General features: G+C 31.9%; 2 protein-coding genes across 2 annotated transcripts; both read right to left on the minus strand.

Annotated features, from left to right (window-relative positions):
* LOC122601023 (proline-rich receptor-like protein kinase PERK8) lies at positions 1–1,792 on the minus strand. The gene is made up of 4 exons (XM_043773801.1): positions 1,252–1,792; positions 979–1,058; positions 466–573; positions 1–393 (listed from the first exon to the last, which is right to left on the minus strand). Exons 1-4 carry the CDS (start codon positions 1,790–1,792, stop codon positions 1–3), a joined length of 1,122 nt encoding a protein of 373 aa, XP_043629736.1.
* Positions 1,793–3,448: 1,656 nt separating this feature from the next.
* On the minus strand, positions 3,449–5,596 carry LOC122602139 (probable glutathione S-transferase). The gene is made up of 2 exons (XM_043774866.1): positions 5,285–5,596; positions 3,449–3,811 (listed from the first exon to the last, which is right to left on the minus strand). The coding sequence occupies exons 1-2, from the start codon at positions 5,594–5,596 to the stop codon at positions 3,467–3,469; spliced, it is 657 nt and encodes a 218-aa protein (XP_043630801.1). The 3' UTR covers positions 3,449–3,466.
* Positions 5,597–15,960: the final 10,364 nt, after the last annotated feature.

The raw sequence follows: 15,960 nt of genomic DNA on the forward strand, positions 1-15,960 counted from the left end.
TCACTCATTAAACTCCCATCCATACTTCGCCGCAATCTCCCGTTTTTGCTCAATTGCCCACTCTCTGCTTTTTGGATCGGAATTCGCGTGTGGGGTGTTGAAAAACTTGTAGTCACTCCTCTTAGTCTTGTTACTTTGATGCTTGAGTTGTAAGTCCAACAATGCTTGCTTCTTCATATTCGCTTTCTCCACATTTTGCTTCTTCTTCTCCGCGTACTTCTCCGTAAAAGCTGGAAAAAAACCTCCCCCCTTTGACGACGACGACCCCACATTTTTTCGGCCCTTTCTTGGCCGACTACTAGGAGTGCTTGACTCATTCAAATCCGGCAACACAGTGGCATCGTCATTGTTACTAGACGACTCATAATTGCCTTCTTCTGACGACTTTTTTCGCTTATCCGAATGGGCCGAAGATGTTTGCCCAACTTAAACTGTTTCCTTCCACTTTGCTTCATCTTACACAACCTTCCAAGCTGCAATACTCGTAAACTCCTTCCCGGTTCTTGTTTTGTAGTCCTTCAACGTCTCAGTCATCACATTTATATCATCACATCCACTAAGCCTTACACTGCTCTACCATTAACAACATAAACGTAAATATATTAAATACTAACAATTTAAACTTAAATAAACGTATAAAAATATATTACTAAAAATTAACAAAATAAACTTATATATTAAATACTAACAATTACTAACAATTTAAACTTAAATAAAGTGTGTATATATATATATATTAAATATATAAATAAACGTAAATAAAATATATAAATTTATAAATACCGCTTGGATGTAGCATCCATTGAACGTTGATATTGCTGTACACATGTTGCCCCACTTGGTGTTGAGGTTATCCTTTGTTCGAGTTGTACCATCCAACTCCTTCGAGAAATGCTCCAAAATTCGCTCCCAAAACTTATCCCGTCCTTGTTCATTACCGACTACTCTACATGTGGAAATATGAATCTACGCTTGTACCAACGCCACCTCTTCTTCTTGTATCCATTTCTTTTTGTCAGCCCGTCTTGTATACTTCCTTTTCGGTACAACTTCTTCCACTAATATATATATATATACACACGTAGTTTAATACCTATAAATATATAAACTATAGAAAATATATATATATAACCGTATATATATATAGTATATTTATATATACATACAAATAAATATTAACATATATATATAAATATTAATCATATATATTAAATATATATATATATAAAGTATATAAACATAGTTTAATACCTATTTGAACTTCTTGTGTATCGGGAATGGCCTCATCCTCATCATCGGTGGGGAGGGGAGTCGGTGCGCGCGAGTGGGTAGGGGGAGGAGGATTCGTTGTGCGATCAAACGGATTGAACGACTCCAAATCAATCTCGGCCGTTTGGTACCACTCATAATCTCGGACGCGGGTAGCGGGAGGAGGATTCATTACGCGCGGGGGAGGATGATGCATTGCACGCGGGGGAGGAGGAAAATACGTCGTATGAGATTGTGAGGAGTAATGATATTGAGGTTGAGTAGTCGGTGGTGGGTCGGGAATATAGTATTGTGAGCGGTCGACTTGTTGAGGTTGAGTAGTCAGTGGTGGGTCGGAAATATAGTATTGTGAGCGGTCGACTTGTTGAGGTTGAGTAGTCAGTGGTGGGTCGGAAATATAGTATTGTGAGGGGTCGACTTGTTGAGGTTGATATTGAGGCGTGTCTAATCTTCGTGGTACACGAAAGTTGCCTCGTGTCGGTGCCGGTGGACCTCGAACATGTTTCCCCCTCTTTGGATCCATGGATGATTTTGTGAAAGTAGAAAATGTGTTTGTTTGAAAAAAGGGGTATAGTTTTTGTTGTGTTTGTTTGAGAAAAGAAAGATGTATTTATAGAAGAAAAAGAGGGTTGTATTTTGAAGGGTTTTTTTTTTTAAAAAAATCTAACGGCTCTTTTGGTCAATGGGGGAATTAATTTTTATTTATTTTTAATTGTGCAACGTTCAAATCGCTGGTCCCCACGCTCAAATGGCTCAATTTTTGTTCCATGCCTCGCAGGGCTTTTAACACGTTGACCTCCATGCTGCCGGGAAGCTGTTTTGATGGCGTCGGGTTTGTTCGGCGGGTTGGCCATACCGCCACCATGCCATCGACCATTCCTCTCCCCCTTATATATTTTACTCTATTTGATATTTCATTTTTTTCCCCCACAAGTTATATCATAATTTAGTTTCTTTTTTTTATATATTATTTTTTTTTAACTAGTAAACTATTCTAGTATTCTACTCTATTTCTTAAATTACATGAATGTCTGATACACAAATAAATTTTCTAATCTTACTATCATAGTTTTTTATATATTTTTGATGAAATTTATTTTTTATGTTGAAATTCATAAGGTAATATCACGTTTTATTCAAATACTAATGTGAATTTAGTGGGAAGGGATTCCCTAAAGTTATCCCAACTTAACCAAGGAATCCTTTTCTCGAATTTAATAACCAAAGATGTCACATGATGTAAATTTTGTCGAGTCATCATATGTTTAGCATATATATTTAGCCGTTTTCACGATTTTGAGTTACAATGATTAAAATGACAAAAAAAAAATTAAAAAGCTACGTGATTGTTAAATAAAACATAAAAACTATGATTATTATGTTAGGAAGAATGGTTTAAGGTAAGATAAAACACGTATTAAGGTAAAAGAAATAAAACAATAGGTTTTTATTCACTGAAAATCACCGTGCATCATAAAAATCACCGTAAATCAATGCTTTGTGAATCTTCGTACATCAATTTAACCATGCATGATCTAATTGTCAAAATCTTGTATTATTTGTTTTACTTTAATACTTGTTTTACAATACCTGATCTCTAAGAAGAATAATAAAAAAGTAATTTCTAGTTTTTAACATCATATAGTTCAATTAAAAAAAATGTTGGGCACATCTTCAAATAAGAATAAAAATGATGGGCTGGAGTTGTGGTAAATCTTAATTCGATATAAAGGATGTTGGTTTCTGCATTTCTTAAGATTCACAACTCTTTACTAGTTTTTTATTAGGACAATTTGGTTATCGATCAAATATATACTCGTATATGGAGCCTTCATATTAGACATATCAATTCGATAGCCTAATTAAAATTGATTCGTGAACTTAGAAAAGATTGAATTCTTTGATTTGTTTTTCTTTTGATAGTTGTCGATTTTTGTTGGAACACCATCTACGAAAAAATAATTTTATTGAATATATATTCGAATTACATACATACAAACAATTACTAAGAAGTTAACTAAAATTACAAAATACTCAATTACAAAAGTAAGTCATTATTATGCCCATTATGAAACAATGGCAAAAGGAAAAATAAAAACATATGGCTTAAAGCGTACATTTTGATCGATATTTCCTCTAAACCTTATAACATTCTCATTCATTTATGAAACCATGAAGGATTGATATTCATAAGTGGTCATTTTGTTGCACTAGCCATTTGATGAATCAAGAGGATCAAAGCCTCTTCATCGGGCATGTTTTCTTTGATCACCGGAATGTCACAAAATCGTCCCTTCCATGTACATATGTTCGGGAATGTCTCTTCGTCTAAAAGCTCTAGATTAACTGCCTTCTTCATGAGATCAGGACAATAAGCTAGCCACCCGAAAACAAGATCTAGAAATCCAATTGTTTCTCCACCAAAGAATTTCTTTCCCTTTAGATGTTCTTCTAATAGTTTTAGGTTCTCCAAGGTTTTCTGTTTGGCTTCCACTTGATCTTTCCCATGGCTCATACAATAATGGAAGAATTGTGGTAAGGCCTATACATACATTTGAACCATTGTGTCAGTTACACCGTATGAGATGATATGAGGTTAGTTCATTTGGTAGAGGTTGTTGCCTTTTTAGATGTAAGTCTAAAGATCAATATATTCTTTATTTTTTTGACATAGACATTTAAGATTATTTGATTGTAATGTAGATGTAAGAAATTTAAAAATTTTCCGTTAGAATAGAAATTATTTCAATTGGTATGAATTATAATGTTAAAGTTATATGGTGCATCTATATGATTTTAGGGAAAATGATCTCTACTGCAGACTTTACCTAAGCTTAGGTATTGCTACTTTAAAAAAGTTACAAATTAAACCTTTGAATTTGATAAACATATATAGCTCTCCTTAATTTTACATAACCCCCTAAATTTTACATAATCCATCTGCTTTGGCTAAGATATGTACGATATGTTTTACCTAACATTTCTTCAAGACTTTAAATATGATAGTGAAGTCTTGGGTTTCCATATTTGATTTCATCTATAATTTGTTTAGTTTATATTTCTATAAAGAATAAATAAATAAATATAATTTGTTAATGTATATATATATATTAATATTAATATTATTAATAATGAAAAATAGTTATAAATAAATAAATATAGCATATTTGTTAAATTATTGTGTTTTTTTCTATATCTATACTCCATTAATAAGCAAATTACCCGATCCCTCTTTTAACATTTCTATCTTTAAAATGTCTTTTATGTTCTCCTAATTTACACTACCCTATTTTTTCTCCATCACGCTCATTACACACACATACGTTCATCCGATTTCCGATTTTCTCTCCCTCTCCCCTTCTCTGATTTTCTCCCCCCATAAACACCATCCACCACCGCCCTAAATACCACCATCCACCGCCGCAATCCACCTTCTATGTACGCTATCCCCCATAAACACCATCCACCACCGCCCCAAAAACCACCATCAAACCACCATCCACTGCCGTCGGCTTAATTTTTTTTCTTTTTCATCGCCGCCGCCCCACAAACCACCATCAAACCACCGGCGTTTTTTTCTTATTCCCCGCTGCATCGCGCGGGTACAACGCTAGTATAATTTAACACAAGGCTTGTATCTGTTATTCCATGATAATGAGGAATCTCATCACCAAAAAACTGTTAAAATTACTATATTACCTTTATATCAAATGGAATGCATTTTGTTCAATTACTTCTATATATGGATTACCAACAAATTAATATATGACACAATCTTGATATGTCCAGTTTTGTTTATAACTTTGATTTTACATCGAAATTATCAACTACTATATATTTTGAGGGTATTATGTGCTTGAAATCTCTGATTTTACTAATATTATAAGTTTGATAAATAAATTAACCAAACATGCATGCTTGTATTATCAATAATCCTAAGTATTGCATGCCATTCAACCTTAAAGTGGAAGCTAGACAATAGGTAATTGAAGAGTATAATAGTGATTATATAAACCTGCTCGTCACTAAACTTCCCCCAAAATCTTGCGGTGGCTTTGGCAAGCGGATCTTCAGGTGATAAACGAGTCGTTTCGTTCCACATCTCATCGATGTACTCCATGATAACAAGCGACTCACATATGGGTATTCCATTGTGCAACAACACAGGGACTTTCTTGTGAATAGGGTTGTATTTGAGAAGTAAAGAACTCTTGTTTGAAAGATCTTCATATATGGACTCATACTCTACACCTTTCATTTTCAAGGCCCAAACAATCCTTAGTGCAAAGGAGCTTGACCATGTCCTGAAAAGCTTTACCTCTCCCATATCGATCTCTTTAACTTCTTGGCCTAAACTTGCACTTGGTAGCTTTCTTTTATAGGGGAGCTTAGAAATTTTGGAGGAATGCAATGCATGGTAATTATATAATTGCTTGGAGACTTTTTGAGAGGGAATTAATTAAAAAAACGCATAAACTACAGGGAGTTGATATCTATTTACACAACAAATACATATTATATATTTAAGTCAATACATATTATATATTTAAGTCACATTTTTATTTGATATCTCTCCTCATGATATATATATTATTCCAAGATGACTTTAAGTTTAAAAGAAATTGAAAACGATGTCTACACTACGTAGAAATTTAGATTAATTAATTAGTTTTTTTCAAAGATTTCAAACTTGGCCTTGGAGTACTTTAATTGAATGTGAAAACGAGAAATTTATAGATGTGAAGATGAAATTTGTTGATCTAGATCACGAATTAATAAAAGTGTAGTAATGCTAAGTAGTTTTCTTATGTTATAAACAAGTTCTATATGAAGCTCACACGTAATCAACACGTACCTCATGTTTTTAATATATGTTAATTAACTGGGTATTTGAGTAAGAAATAAATTTTGGAAAAAATCCATAAAAAGATAACCTATTTACATAAGATTTTCTAATAAGGGACCCTAATTCTCAAAACTCTCTGCTGCTGGTATATACGTATACATACAAATATAAAAGAAACCCCCAATTGTTTTGTATTTTGTTAATTTTCATTAATATTCCACTCATATTCTATCATATATATAGATATAGATACAGGTATATATATATATAAACATCGGTATAGATTGTGATCACCGGAAACGACGACAGAACAGATTGATCATCTTCATCGGAAAACGATTACATTAAGAAACACCATAAGCACGAGGTTTCAAATGATTAAGGCCGGAATCTGGCCCGATGTGGATGAGTAAACCGTCGATCTCCTTGTCGTCACATTCTTCTTTTTCCTAGCAAATCTCCGGCCACCACCACTCTAGATTCGCCGCCACCATAACCACGTGAGGGACAACAAATGAAACTTTGGAAGACTTTATTATGAAACAAAACATATACATAATCGCTTTGCATGTTAAATAGATTTGTGAAAGAGATCCAAGGGAAAATTAACTATAAACATGATAGTGAAGTCTTGGGTTCCAAGATTTGATTTCATCTATAATTTGTTTAGTTCATATTTCTATAAAGATTAAATAAATAAATATAATTTGTTAATTTGTATATATATATATATATTAATATTAATATTATTAATAATGACAAATAGTTATAAATAAATAATATAATGACGTGGCATTACTTTCATTACCCAGTCAGATGACCACGTTAGCTTTTCTAATGATGTGGCAAGACGACATAGCATTTAACAGCGACTTGATGTTAAAATTTAACGATGTTACCTTTAATGAGAAATTTTTTAAAATGAAATCCTTTTAATAGAAGAAAATTAAATAGATACCCATTGTTATAAATTTTGAGTAAATGTTACCTTTTTATGGATTTTTCCCATAAATTTATGATATTTTCGATGAATAATCTATGTATTATGAAAAATTAAAGTCTAAAGCAACCTGTTTTTCGGACCTTATGCATATGGTTAAGACTTTTTTTGAGATTAGTTGATAAGATCAATTATTATCTATTTTAAACTAGCACGGTATCCATGCAATGCGGTGGTGGCCGTGATAATGGTTGGTGGTCTCGGCGACGGGTGGTGATGGTGACAATTATTAGTGGTGGTGACAATGTCGAATGGTGAAAATATTTAGAAGATAAAAGATTCATGATGTAAATTAATTCATTAAGGGTAAAATGGTCATTTCGTAATTTTTCTTTTTAACAAGTGGTGCATAATATTTATATAGTACTCCGTATTATAGAATATAGATTAATCTATTATTTTTCCATATTTATATGAAGTCGTTCATGAATCATGTGTATCTTAGTCCCCCAACAATGCATTATAGATACGAATTTAGTAATTAACAATTATCGTCCTTTTCTCCATCTTTTCACTCAATTAATGAGGTCAAATGGTTGTTTCATAAAGTCTTTCAAATAATCCCTAATGTTCCAAATTATCAGTCAACCTCTTTTTGGTATTCCAAATAACCTAGCCATTGAAAAAAGGGAAAAAAAAAACAAAAAAAACAAAAACTATCTATCATTAAAAATAAAGGAGAGGAATAAAGGATTTCTTCAAGCTCCTTTAACATGAGTACATAACTAATCATGTTAAAAGGAAAGTTAATTCTCTAGTTCTCTAAACACTACGGATTTATTAAAACTTTATATTCTTGTCTACAGAAAAATATTCTTGTCCACAGAATAATATATTTTTTAACTAATCATGTTAAAGATGAATATATCTCATACTTAAAATAGAAACTTATGCCAAGAAAATCTATACTCTTTCTTTCAATAAGAAGAAAATCTTACTTGCTCCCAACTAATGCATTTTTGTAACTTATAATTTGTATATTTTAAAAGTGATAGTCTTTCAAATATCATAGTTAAATGGTGCTAATTTACTATGAGATAGCTTCTTATTGCTTAGTTTAATCCCACTAATACAACATGATTACTTTTTTTTAACAAGATGAAATCTTACTTGCTCCCAACTAATGCCTTTTACTAACTTATCATTTCTATTTCAAAAGTTACAGTCTTTCAAATATCATATTTTAACAGTGATACTTTATTATGAGATAGCTTCTTTTTGATTACTTTAATCCCGGCCATCAACACAATATCATTTCTATTCTCCATTTCTAAAACTATTTTGTTCATATCTATTTACGAATTAATCTATTTCTCGTATCTCTCAATTTGGTCTATAAAATAAATGACACCTCCTATACCATTTAAATTGGAACTAAATTCCAAGCAAATTAAACCTTTGACACAGCCTCTAAATTCCAACGACATGCTCTCACATAGGGGTGGTAAACGAGCCGAGTTGTTCGCGAGCTGCTCGATCTCGAACTCGTTTGAATCGAGTTCGAGTTTAACTATTTCGAGTTCGAGTCGATCTTAAACAAAAAAACGAGCTCGATTAGTAATTAGACGAGTCGAGTTTTAAAAAATAAAATTGGACTCGGCTCGCTCGAAAGATTAATTACTTTTTCAATTCGGACGAGCCGAGCGAGCTTTATGAGCTACTCGAGCCTTGGTACACAAGGTTAAAAATACCACTTATATGTTAGTAAGGAGAGTCAAACACTCAAACCCATGACCTCTAAGTTTAATTGATGATACTTTAACTACTAAAGACAACCATCTTTTTACTATTATCCTTGCATATATTATATATAAAAACTCAAATCTTTAAGTCTTTAACCATTACTATCCATTTTGCTTATACATTACTTAAATAAAAATATAAATCAAGACTTAATCATTTAATAGTGTATCAAACTTAATTTTTTTCTAATTTATTTCAACTTTCAAATAATGTGATATGTGTTTTCACTTGCTCTTGACATTTTAACTTTTTTTAACTTATTATTTTGATAACTAATACATATTCTTTAAAAAAATGTAAATATAATATGTTTTATCTAAATTTTATATATATATATATATATTTAAAATTACATGTTATTATTCATTTAAATTTTTTTGAGATAATTTGTTTTAGGATAAATGCAAAAATACAAACAAACTTTTCATCATATTACCATTAATTAAAACGATCTATTAAAATTATGATTAGTATTTTATTTTATAAGAAATATAAAACAAGTATTCAAGTTAAAACAAATAAACAATAAATTTCTCATATAGTTGTGAACAACATATTACTACATGTATGTTGTGAATAAATTTATTTCAATAGTGATTATTTTTATTCATAGTAATGTGATCAAAGTTTTGATTATACACGTATAAAGATCAATAACTGTTTAATGGTAACATATTTGATAACTAATACATATTAGGTATCCTTTAGTACTAACACAAAAACGAATGTCATATAGTTAATTTTGTCCAAAGTTCTTTCTATAAGGATAACATAGAACTATATGTATAAGGGATTATTACCTATGAATGTAATGATCTTATAAAATGTGTATGTCATGTAATGAATTTTCAAATCATGATTATTAGATGTACATGACCAATAAAAACTTATACGTGACAGATTATATGGTTGTCACATATACCCAGGTACACCCAATAACCAAAATTCGAAAGTTTATTACATTACGTATATAGATATTTTACGAGATCTTTACATAACATAGACATTTTGTCAATATTGATCATTTTAATAGACTGTTATTAATAGTAATTTTAATTTATAACTTATATAAACTTTAGGTTTAAGTTAAAAACATGAATTCCTAATATAATTAGAATTTATAACTCTTGTATTAAAAATTATATTATATTTGTTGTTACTATAAATATAAATTTTTAGGGATTATTACTCATGGATGTACCTAACTATGACCAAATGTCTATGATATGTAGATATTGTAAAATGTCTATGTAATGTAATAAACTTTTATATCCCGATTATTGGATGTACTTGACCAATAAAAAACTTACTCGTGAGAGTTTATATGGTTGCTACATATATGTAGATAAATCCAATAACCAAGATTTCAAAGCACATTTTATAAGATTTTTAAATAACATAGATATTTTGTTATAGTTAGTTACACTCACAGTAATTAATCCCAAATTTTTATCACTATTATTATATTCGGTAGTAATTTTTAATTTATAACTTATATAAAACTCATTTGTAAGTTAAATACATATCTATATCTTCAACTTATATATAAACTTATATTACTGATTATTTAAAAACCTTTAAAAAAATAAGAGACTTGTCTATAAATAAGAGATTTAACAAAAGGCTAGAATTTTTATAAATATATTCAATATACTATATACTACTTTACAATTAATTATACCAATATGAAGCATGTACATAATTTTAAAAGTTATGTATTGAAAATTTAAAACCGTAACTATTTGTTCTATTGGATTATTAAAGGCCCAAGAATCAAAGAGCCATGAATTTCAATCGTTTCAAAATCACAAATATCGAAGAGACTAGTGGAGTTAACAACTTAAGCTATATACAAGTTATATATGTCTTCATTCTTCGGACTCTTTACTGTGTTTTAGGGTAACGATATATTATATACCCAGAAGATTCATAGTAAATTTACTCATATATTTATTAATTTCTTTAAAACCCACTTCATTACATGCTATGCAGAAAGAAACACAAATGCAAGAGATATGCTTTCCTGATGTCTTCGATATATGAATCTTTAGTTGGGTTAGTTTACTAGTTTAATATTTTTAGTGATATATTTTTATCTCCAAGTTAACTTCAACTAAAGTTTTAATTTTGTTTGTCATGCAACTTTGCATGAGATGGTCTTTGTTGCAAGTTCATTTGACAATCATTTGAAGAGTTGAAACATGTCTACTTTTTCATTTTGAAATCCATCCAGTTAGAATTTATCTTTATTTTATCACGCCTGGTTATAAACTATTGGGCAAATTAGTTTAAAAGGTATCTTACTTGTTTAATTTTTTTTTTTTGGGTATAAACCAAAAGCTCCTCCTATTGTAATATCAAACGGTGTAAATATCTACTAATGTAAACATATAGTGGTATTGTCCTACTTGGCTTGGCACATGGACTTAATATATATATATATATATATTTATATATGGCCTAAAATACATCGGCCTGTATTTATATTCATGTGCATTCACCTGGCCTAAAAATTCAATCCCATATTCTAAATATTCAATTCTATTCATATGTAAGAGGCTACTAAAAATACATCTGTAAATAAATCATGTGTAATATTAATCAAACACATTACAAAGAGACTACTAAAAATACATCTGTAAATAAATCATGTGTAATATTAATCAAACACATTACACACATTACTAACACATACATACATAAATAAAATCAACCAAATATATATAAATAATATCTGTATATAATCGAAATCTGGAGCTGATGGGTGACGTCGGATATCCACCGGAATCTGAAGGGTTTTTAATGAAGGAAAAACTAATTACCCAGATCTGCTATTGGTGTTTCTTCCACGCCGCTTATTTCGCCGTCGCTTATTTCATCATCGCCGGAACCTTGATGGTGTTGGGGATGAGATGACCGGATCTTTATTTCCGGCAACGCCTATTTATCATCATCACCACCGTCACTATTTCCAGCAACAAACCCTAATCCCCAATGATCTCCTTTATAAACAAATCTTAAACCCAAAATATGTATATACCTTAGATATATATAGCGATAAGATACATACCGGTGTATATTGTTGGATTAATCGGGTCATTCACGAGTTATGGTTCATCAGGTTAACCGGGTCAAGACTCACCGGCTGTGGGATTTGGATATGGGTCGGATTTGGCTCCAAATATGGAGCAGGAGAATTCCATATTAGTCACATTTAGTATAGTTTATTGAGTATGTGGACTTGGTAAACAGTTTAGTTATTAGCTAGCCGAATAATTAGGAAAAGTGGACGTTAAGGTTCAATGAAGTCTAGCAGATTTGTAGGATTAAGTTAGGATATTTTAGAGTTTTTTATTTGTTTCCAGCGTAGCATATTTGAGGCTATAAATAGCCATTTGTGTATTTTCTTTTGTACCCTTTTTTTTTTTCTTATTATTGGGTATAGTGAGCATTCAGCCATCTTTTCGTCTCTCTCTTTTACATTACTTCATACATACATATTTAAGTGTGTCTTGTGTGTGAGTTTGGGCCTGTGATTTCCAACATATATACAGTAGACTTAAAAGTTAAAACAAACCCCGTCGATATATATATATATATATAAAGATGGATATGAAGAATTGAAGATGATGATATATACCAGTGTGTGTAACTGTGTATATGTATATATTAGATCGATATGATATACATAGATATATAGCGATAGATACATCATCAGTGTACATATATTATAGTGGAATAGTGGAATGTTTTCATTTGGTGGGTGTACTGGTCTCGTTTCAATCTGTTGTAATATTAGGATGAGGATGATGATGATTATTGTTAATTTGTTACTCATAATTTTTGGTCAACAAGTCAAACAGTCAATTGGACGATGTGGCATTATGACATGGTAAAATAGTCACAGTCAAAGTAAAACACACATAAAACTGGTGCCACATGTGTTTTGAAAAACCGGATTGTGGTTTTACTACCCAATTTAGACAAAATTTACACACCCTTAGAATATATTAGAATGTTTTTTTGGTTAATACTTTTAATAGATAAAAGCGACAAGTAATATATCTTTAAAACTAATTTATTATGAAGTTTGTTTTATGTATGACTTGTTATCTCTTCCATTACATGTATTCAATCTTGTTTAATTTTGAAGATTAATGTAGGTTAGTTCTTGAACTCGTAAACGAGCTTAGTCGGGCTCAAATACAAGCTAATACACGAGCTAATCAAGCTTGAAACGAAAGTCGAAACTAAGTTAATCTTACAAGATTTCAAATAACTATACGAGCTTCAAGCTCGAACCCGAACATAGAAAAAATATTCGATTTCGAGTTCGAGCTCCATTTTCAAAAACTATTCGAGCTCGAGCCGAGCTTGAGCAAACATTTTTTTAGGCGAGCCGAGCTTATGAATCATAATATTCCACTCGGATCGGCTCGTTTCCACCTCTACTAGTCTCACATGTCGTCAATTCTTTTTGAAATTTCATGACTAATTTCATATTCTCGGTAGAATTTCAATAAAATGTTTTATTTTTTATGTAAAAAATCCTTGTCAGCGGTCACCGACCACCAATAATCATCACTTTAGTTTCATTAAAGAGTACGTAGCCTAGCTAAGCCGCATAGCCGAGCCGAGCCACTAAGCAACCCAGCCAACTAGTCAAAAACTTTTTTTTTTTTTTTTTTTTTTTTTTTCTGTTTTAGGCTCTTTCCATATTTCATCTTGTAGAAAAAAAAGAAACTATTTTAATAAGATAATAAACACCGGTGCTCCATATTCATAATGTTCTTGATATTCCCCGGATTATCAAAAATGAATTTTTGTTTGTCAATTTAATTACAAAGGATAATAATAATTATTAACTTCTCATTCGATGTGATGACACCTGTTATCTTTATCCATTCTTTTATCCATCGTCTGCTACAACAGTTTTATATGACACACCATGTCTCAGACATCCGGGCGACGAAGTGTTGCGTCATTTAATTTCTCATAATTTAACTATACTAAATGTAATGGAAAATCTCGACTACTACTATCATGTATGGCAACATACCCTCTTACCATTTCACCATTCCACATCGTGTGACGTTGGTTTACACATTTTTAAATGTAAACATGTTATGTATCCCACATGGCCACATCCTTGCAAGTGTAAAGCAATTTGATAAAATATAATTCTGATTACTTACATTTATTCGTACATGTAAATATAAGACCTTACCCATACTTTTAGGGTGAACCATTTTCACAATTAAAAGTGTAACATATATATAGAATGTGAACAAATTATATTTTGTTCTTGCATATTTGAGGTAAATGGCGAAATTACTCAAATGGAGTAAGCCTAAACAGTGCGTTTATCTAAGAACATAATATTACCAAATTTATGACGGAGTAAATGCTAAACTTGTTATTTGTATAGGTGTATTGTTCTTTTTTTCTAACCCATCAAATGGTAGAACACTAGAACTTATGATTGAACAAAGCCTAAACTCATTGCTCCAGTTTAAATTCTAATTAATGTGGAATAAAAAAAATAAAATAATAAAAATTTATAAACAACAATTTCTGGGTGATTCGGTGGTGGTTTCTTTAAGTTTTGGATCTGTTAATCTTCCCTACAGTTATATTTATTTGTGCACCGGATCGCGCTAGGGATTGATGGGGGAAGGTTTGTGGCTTTGGTTGTTAGCGGTTCCCTGAAGGTAGAGTGTAAGCCTCTTTACGCCAATCAAAGCCGGAGTGTAATGTGTGTGTGTTTTTCTCTCGTCTGCCCTTGAAATTCATATCTCCACCATCACTCCTTTAGGTTTATCTAGGATTATTGCTTTTGAGGTGATGTGTAGGGCATATGGTGGAGAGCTGTCATTAGATTTGTTTAGGTACTTTGTTCAAACTTGCCCCTCTGGTGATTGGGCTACAGTAGGCAATCGTTCCAAGGCGGGTTGTTTTAAGAGGGGTGGTTTAGATATTCGTGATTGGAAAAGTCAATTTGTTTTCATGAAATCATTGTTAATCCCTAAGGAATACGAGTATGTCACCGATAAAAAGTTACTGTGTGTCCATGCCAAATATGACAACCCTTTCCCAGACTATGTTGTTGATACATGGTGTCGAGAAATTCGGTTGCATCCCATAACAGTTGTAGCATCTCCTGATGTTGTTTTGTATAAAGTCAAACTGATACCATCTCTGCCTGGTGGTGTGAATATTGATGGTAAGTATCACATCATCCTTTTTACCTCCTTTTTTGTTAATATTTAGTTTTTGATATCTGTTTTTGCAGATATGACTTTTAGGAAATTTGTAAGGAAGGGAGTGAAGGAGGTTACTGTTGTGCCTCACATTGAAGGACAGGGGAGTGGTATTGCTGATGCGCCTTCTCAGAATGCAGGATCTTCTGGCGTTCATATTGACAATCCTGAGGTGCAAAGTTCTGCAGATCCACCAATCCTGAATGTGGATTACTCTGATGTTGAAGTTCTTTAAGTATCTGCTACTGATAAGAAGAAGAAGAAGTCAACTCCAAGCGCAAGTGTCCCTCAGTCTGTTGCAGGTCGATTGAAAAGAAGGAAAGTAGGTGATGAAGCAAAGGATTCTGAGTTCCGTAAGCCCTCTTCCCCTAAGACTGGTACCTTCTTTTCCCCATCCTGTTTTGTTGTCATTTTTCTCTGTCAATAACTATGCTTTATTTAATGGCTTTATTTTCTTGACATTCTTGTATTTTCCCCAAAATTCTTGTTTGGCTTTTCCCTTTTGCAGCTTTACATGATCAAGAAATTCTGAATTGGTTGAATGGTGACAATATGAATGCTGTTGATGTGAAGAAAATTGACACTATGGACAATGATACTTTCCTGAAGGTTTTCAAAAGAGATCGTCAGTTCCATGCTTATCTTGATGCTGTTGCTGCTAGGCGTTTTTCCAGGATGGCCGTTGATCTTAGATCTAAGAGTTTGGAGGTGCATTCGTTGACAGCCACTATTGAGGATTTGAAAGCCAGGGAGGCCAGGTTCGTGTCCACTGTTGAAGCATCCGATCTGGTTCAGAGTTTGAGGCAACAGCTGAACATGTTGAAGGCAGACGCCGTTGTTCA

This window comes from Erigeron canadensis, chromosome 5 (genome assembly GCF_010389155.1).
Source record: "Erigeron canadensis isolate Cc75 chromosome 5, C_canadensis_v1, whole genome shotgun sequence".
In the NCBI taxonomy this organism is placed as follows: Eukaryota; Viridiplantae; Streptophyta; class Magnoliopsida; order Asterales; family Asteraceae; genus Erigeron; species Erigeron canadensis.

Coding starts and splice junctions, on each gene's coding strand:
- LOC122602139 (XM_043774866.1), bottom strand. CDS start 5,596: ATGGGAGAGGTAAAGCTTTTCAGGACATGGTCAAGCTCCTTTGCACTA. Junction 3,812..5,284: donor GGAAGTTTAGTGACGAGCAG/GTTTATATAATC, acceptor ATGTATGTATAG/GCCTTACCACAATTCTTCCA.
- LOC122601023 (XM_043773801.1), bottom strand. CDS start 1,792: ATGGATCCAAAGAGGGGGAAACATGTTCGAGGTCCACCGGCACCGACA. Junction 1,059..1,251: donor TACACAAGAAGTTCAAATAG/GTATTAAACTAT, acceptor TATATATATTAG/TGGAAGAAGTTGTACCGAAA. Junction 574..978: donor AAGAAGAAGAGGTGGCGTTG/GTACAAGCGTAG, acceptor TGTTAATGGTAG/AGCAGTGTAAGGCTTAGTGG.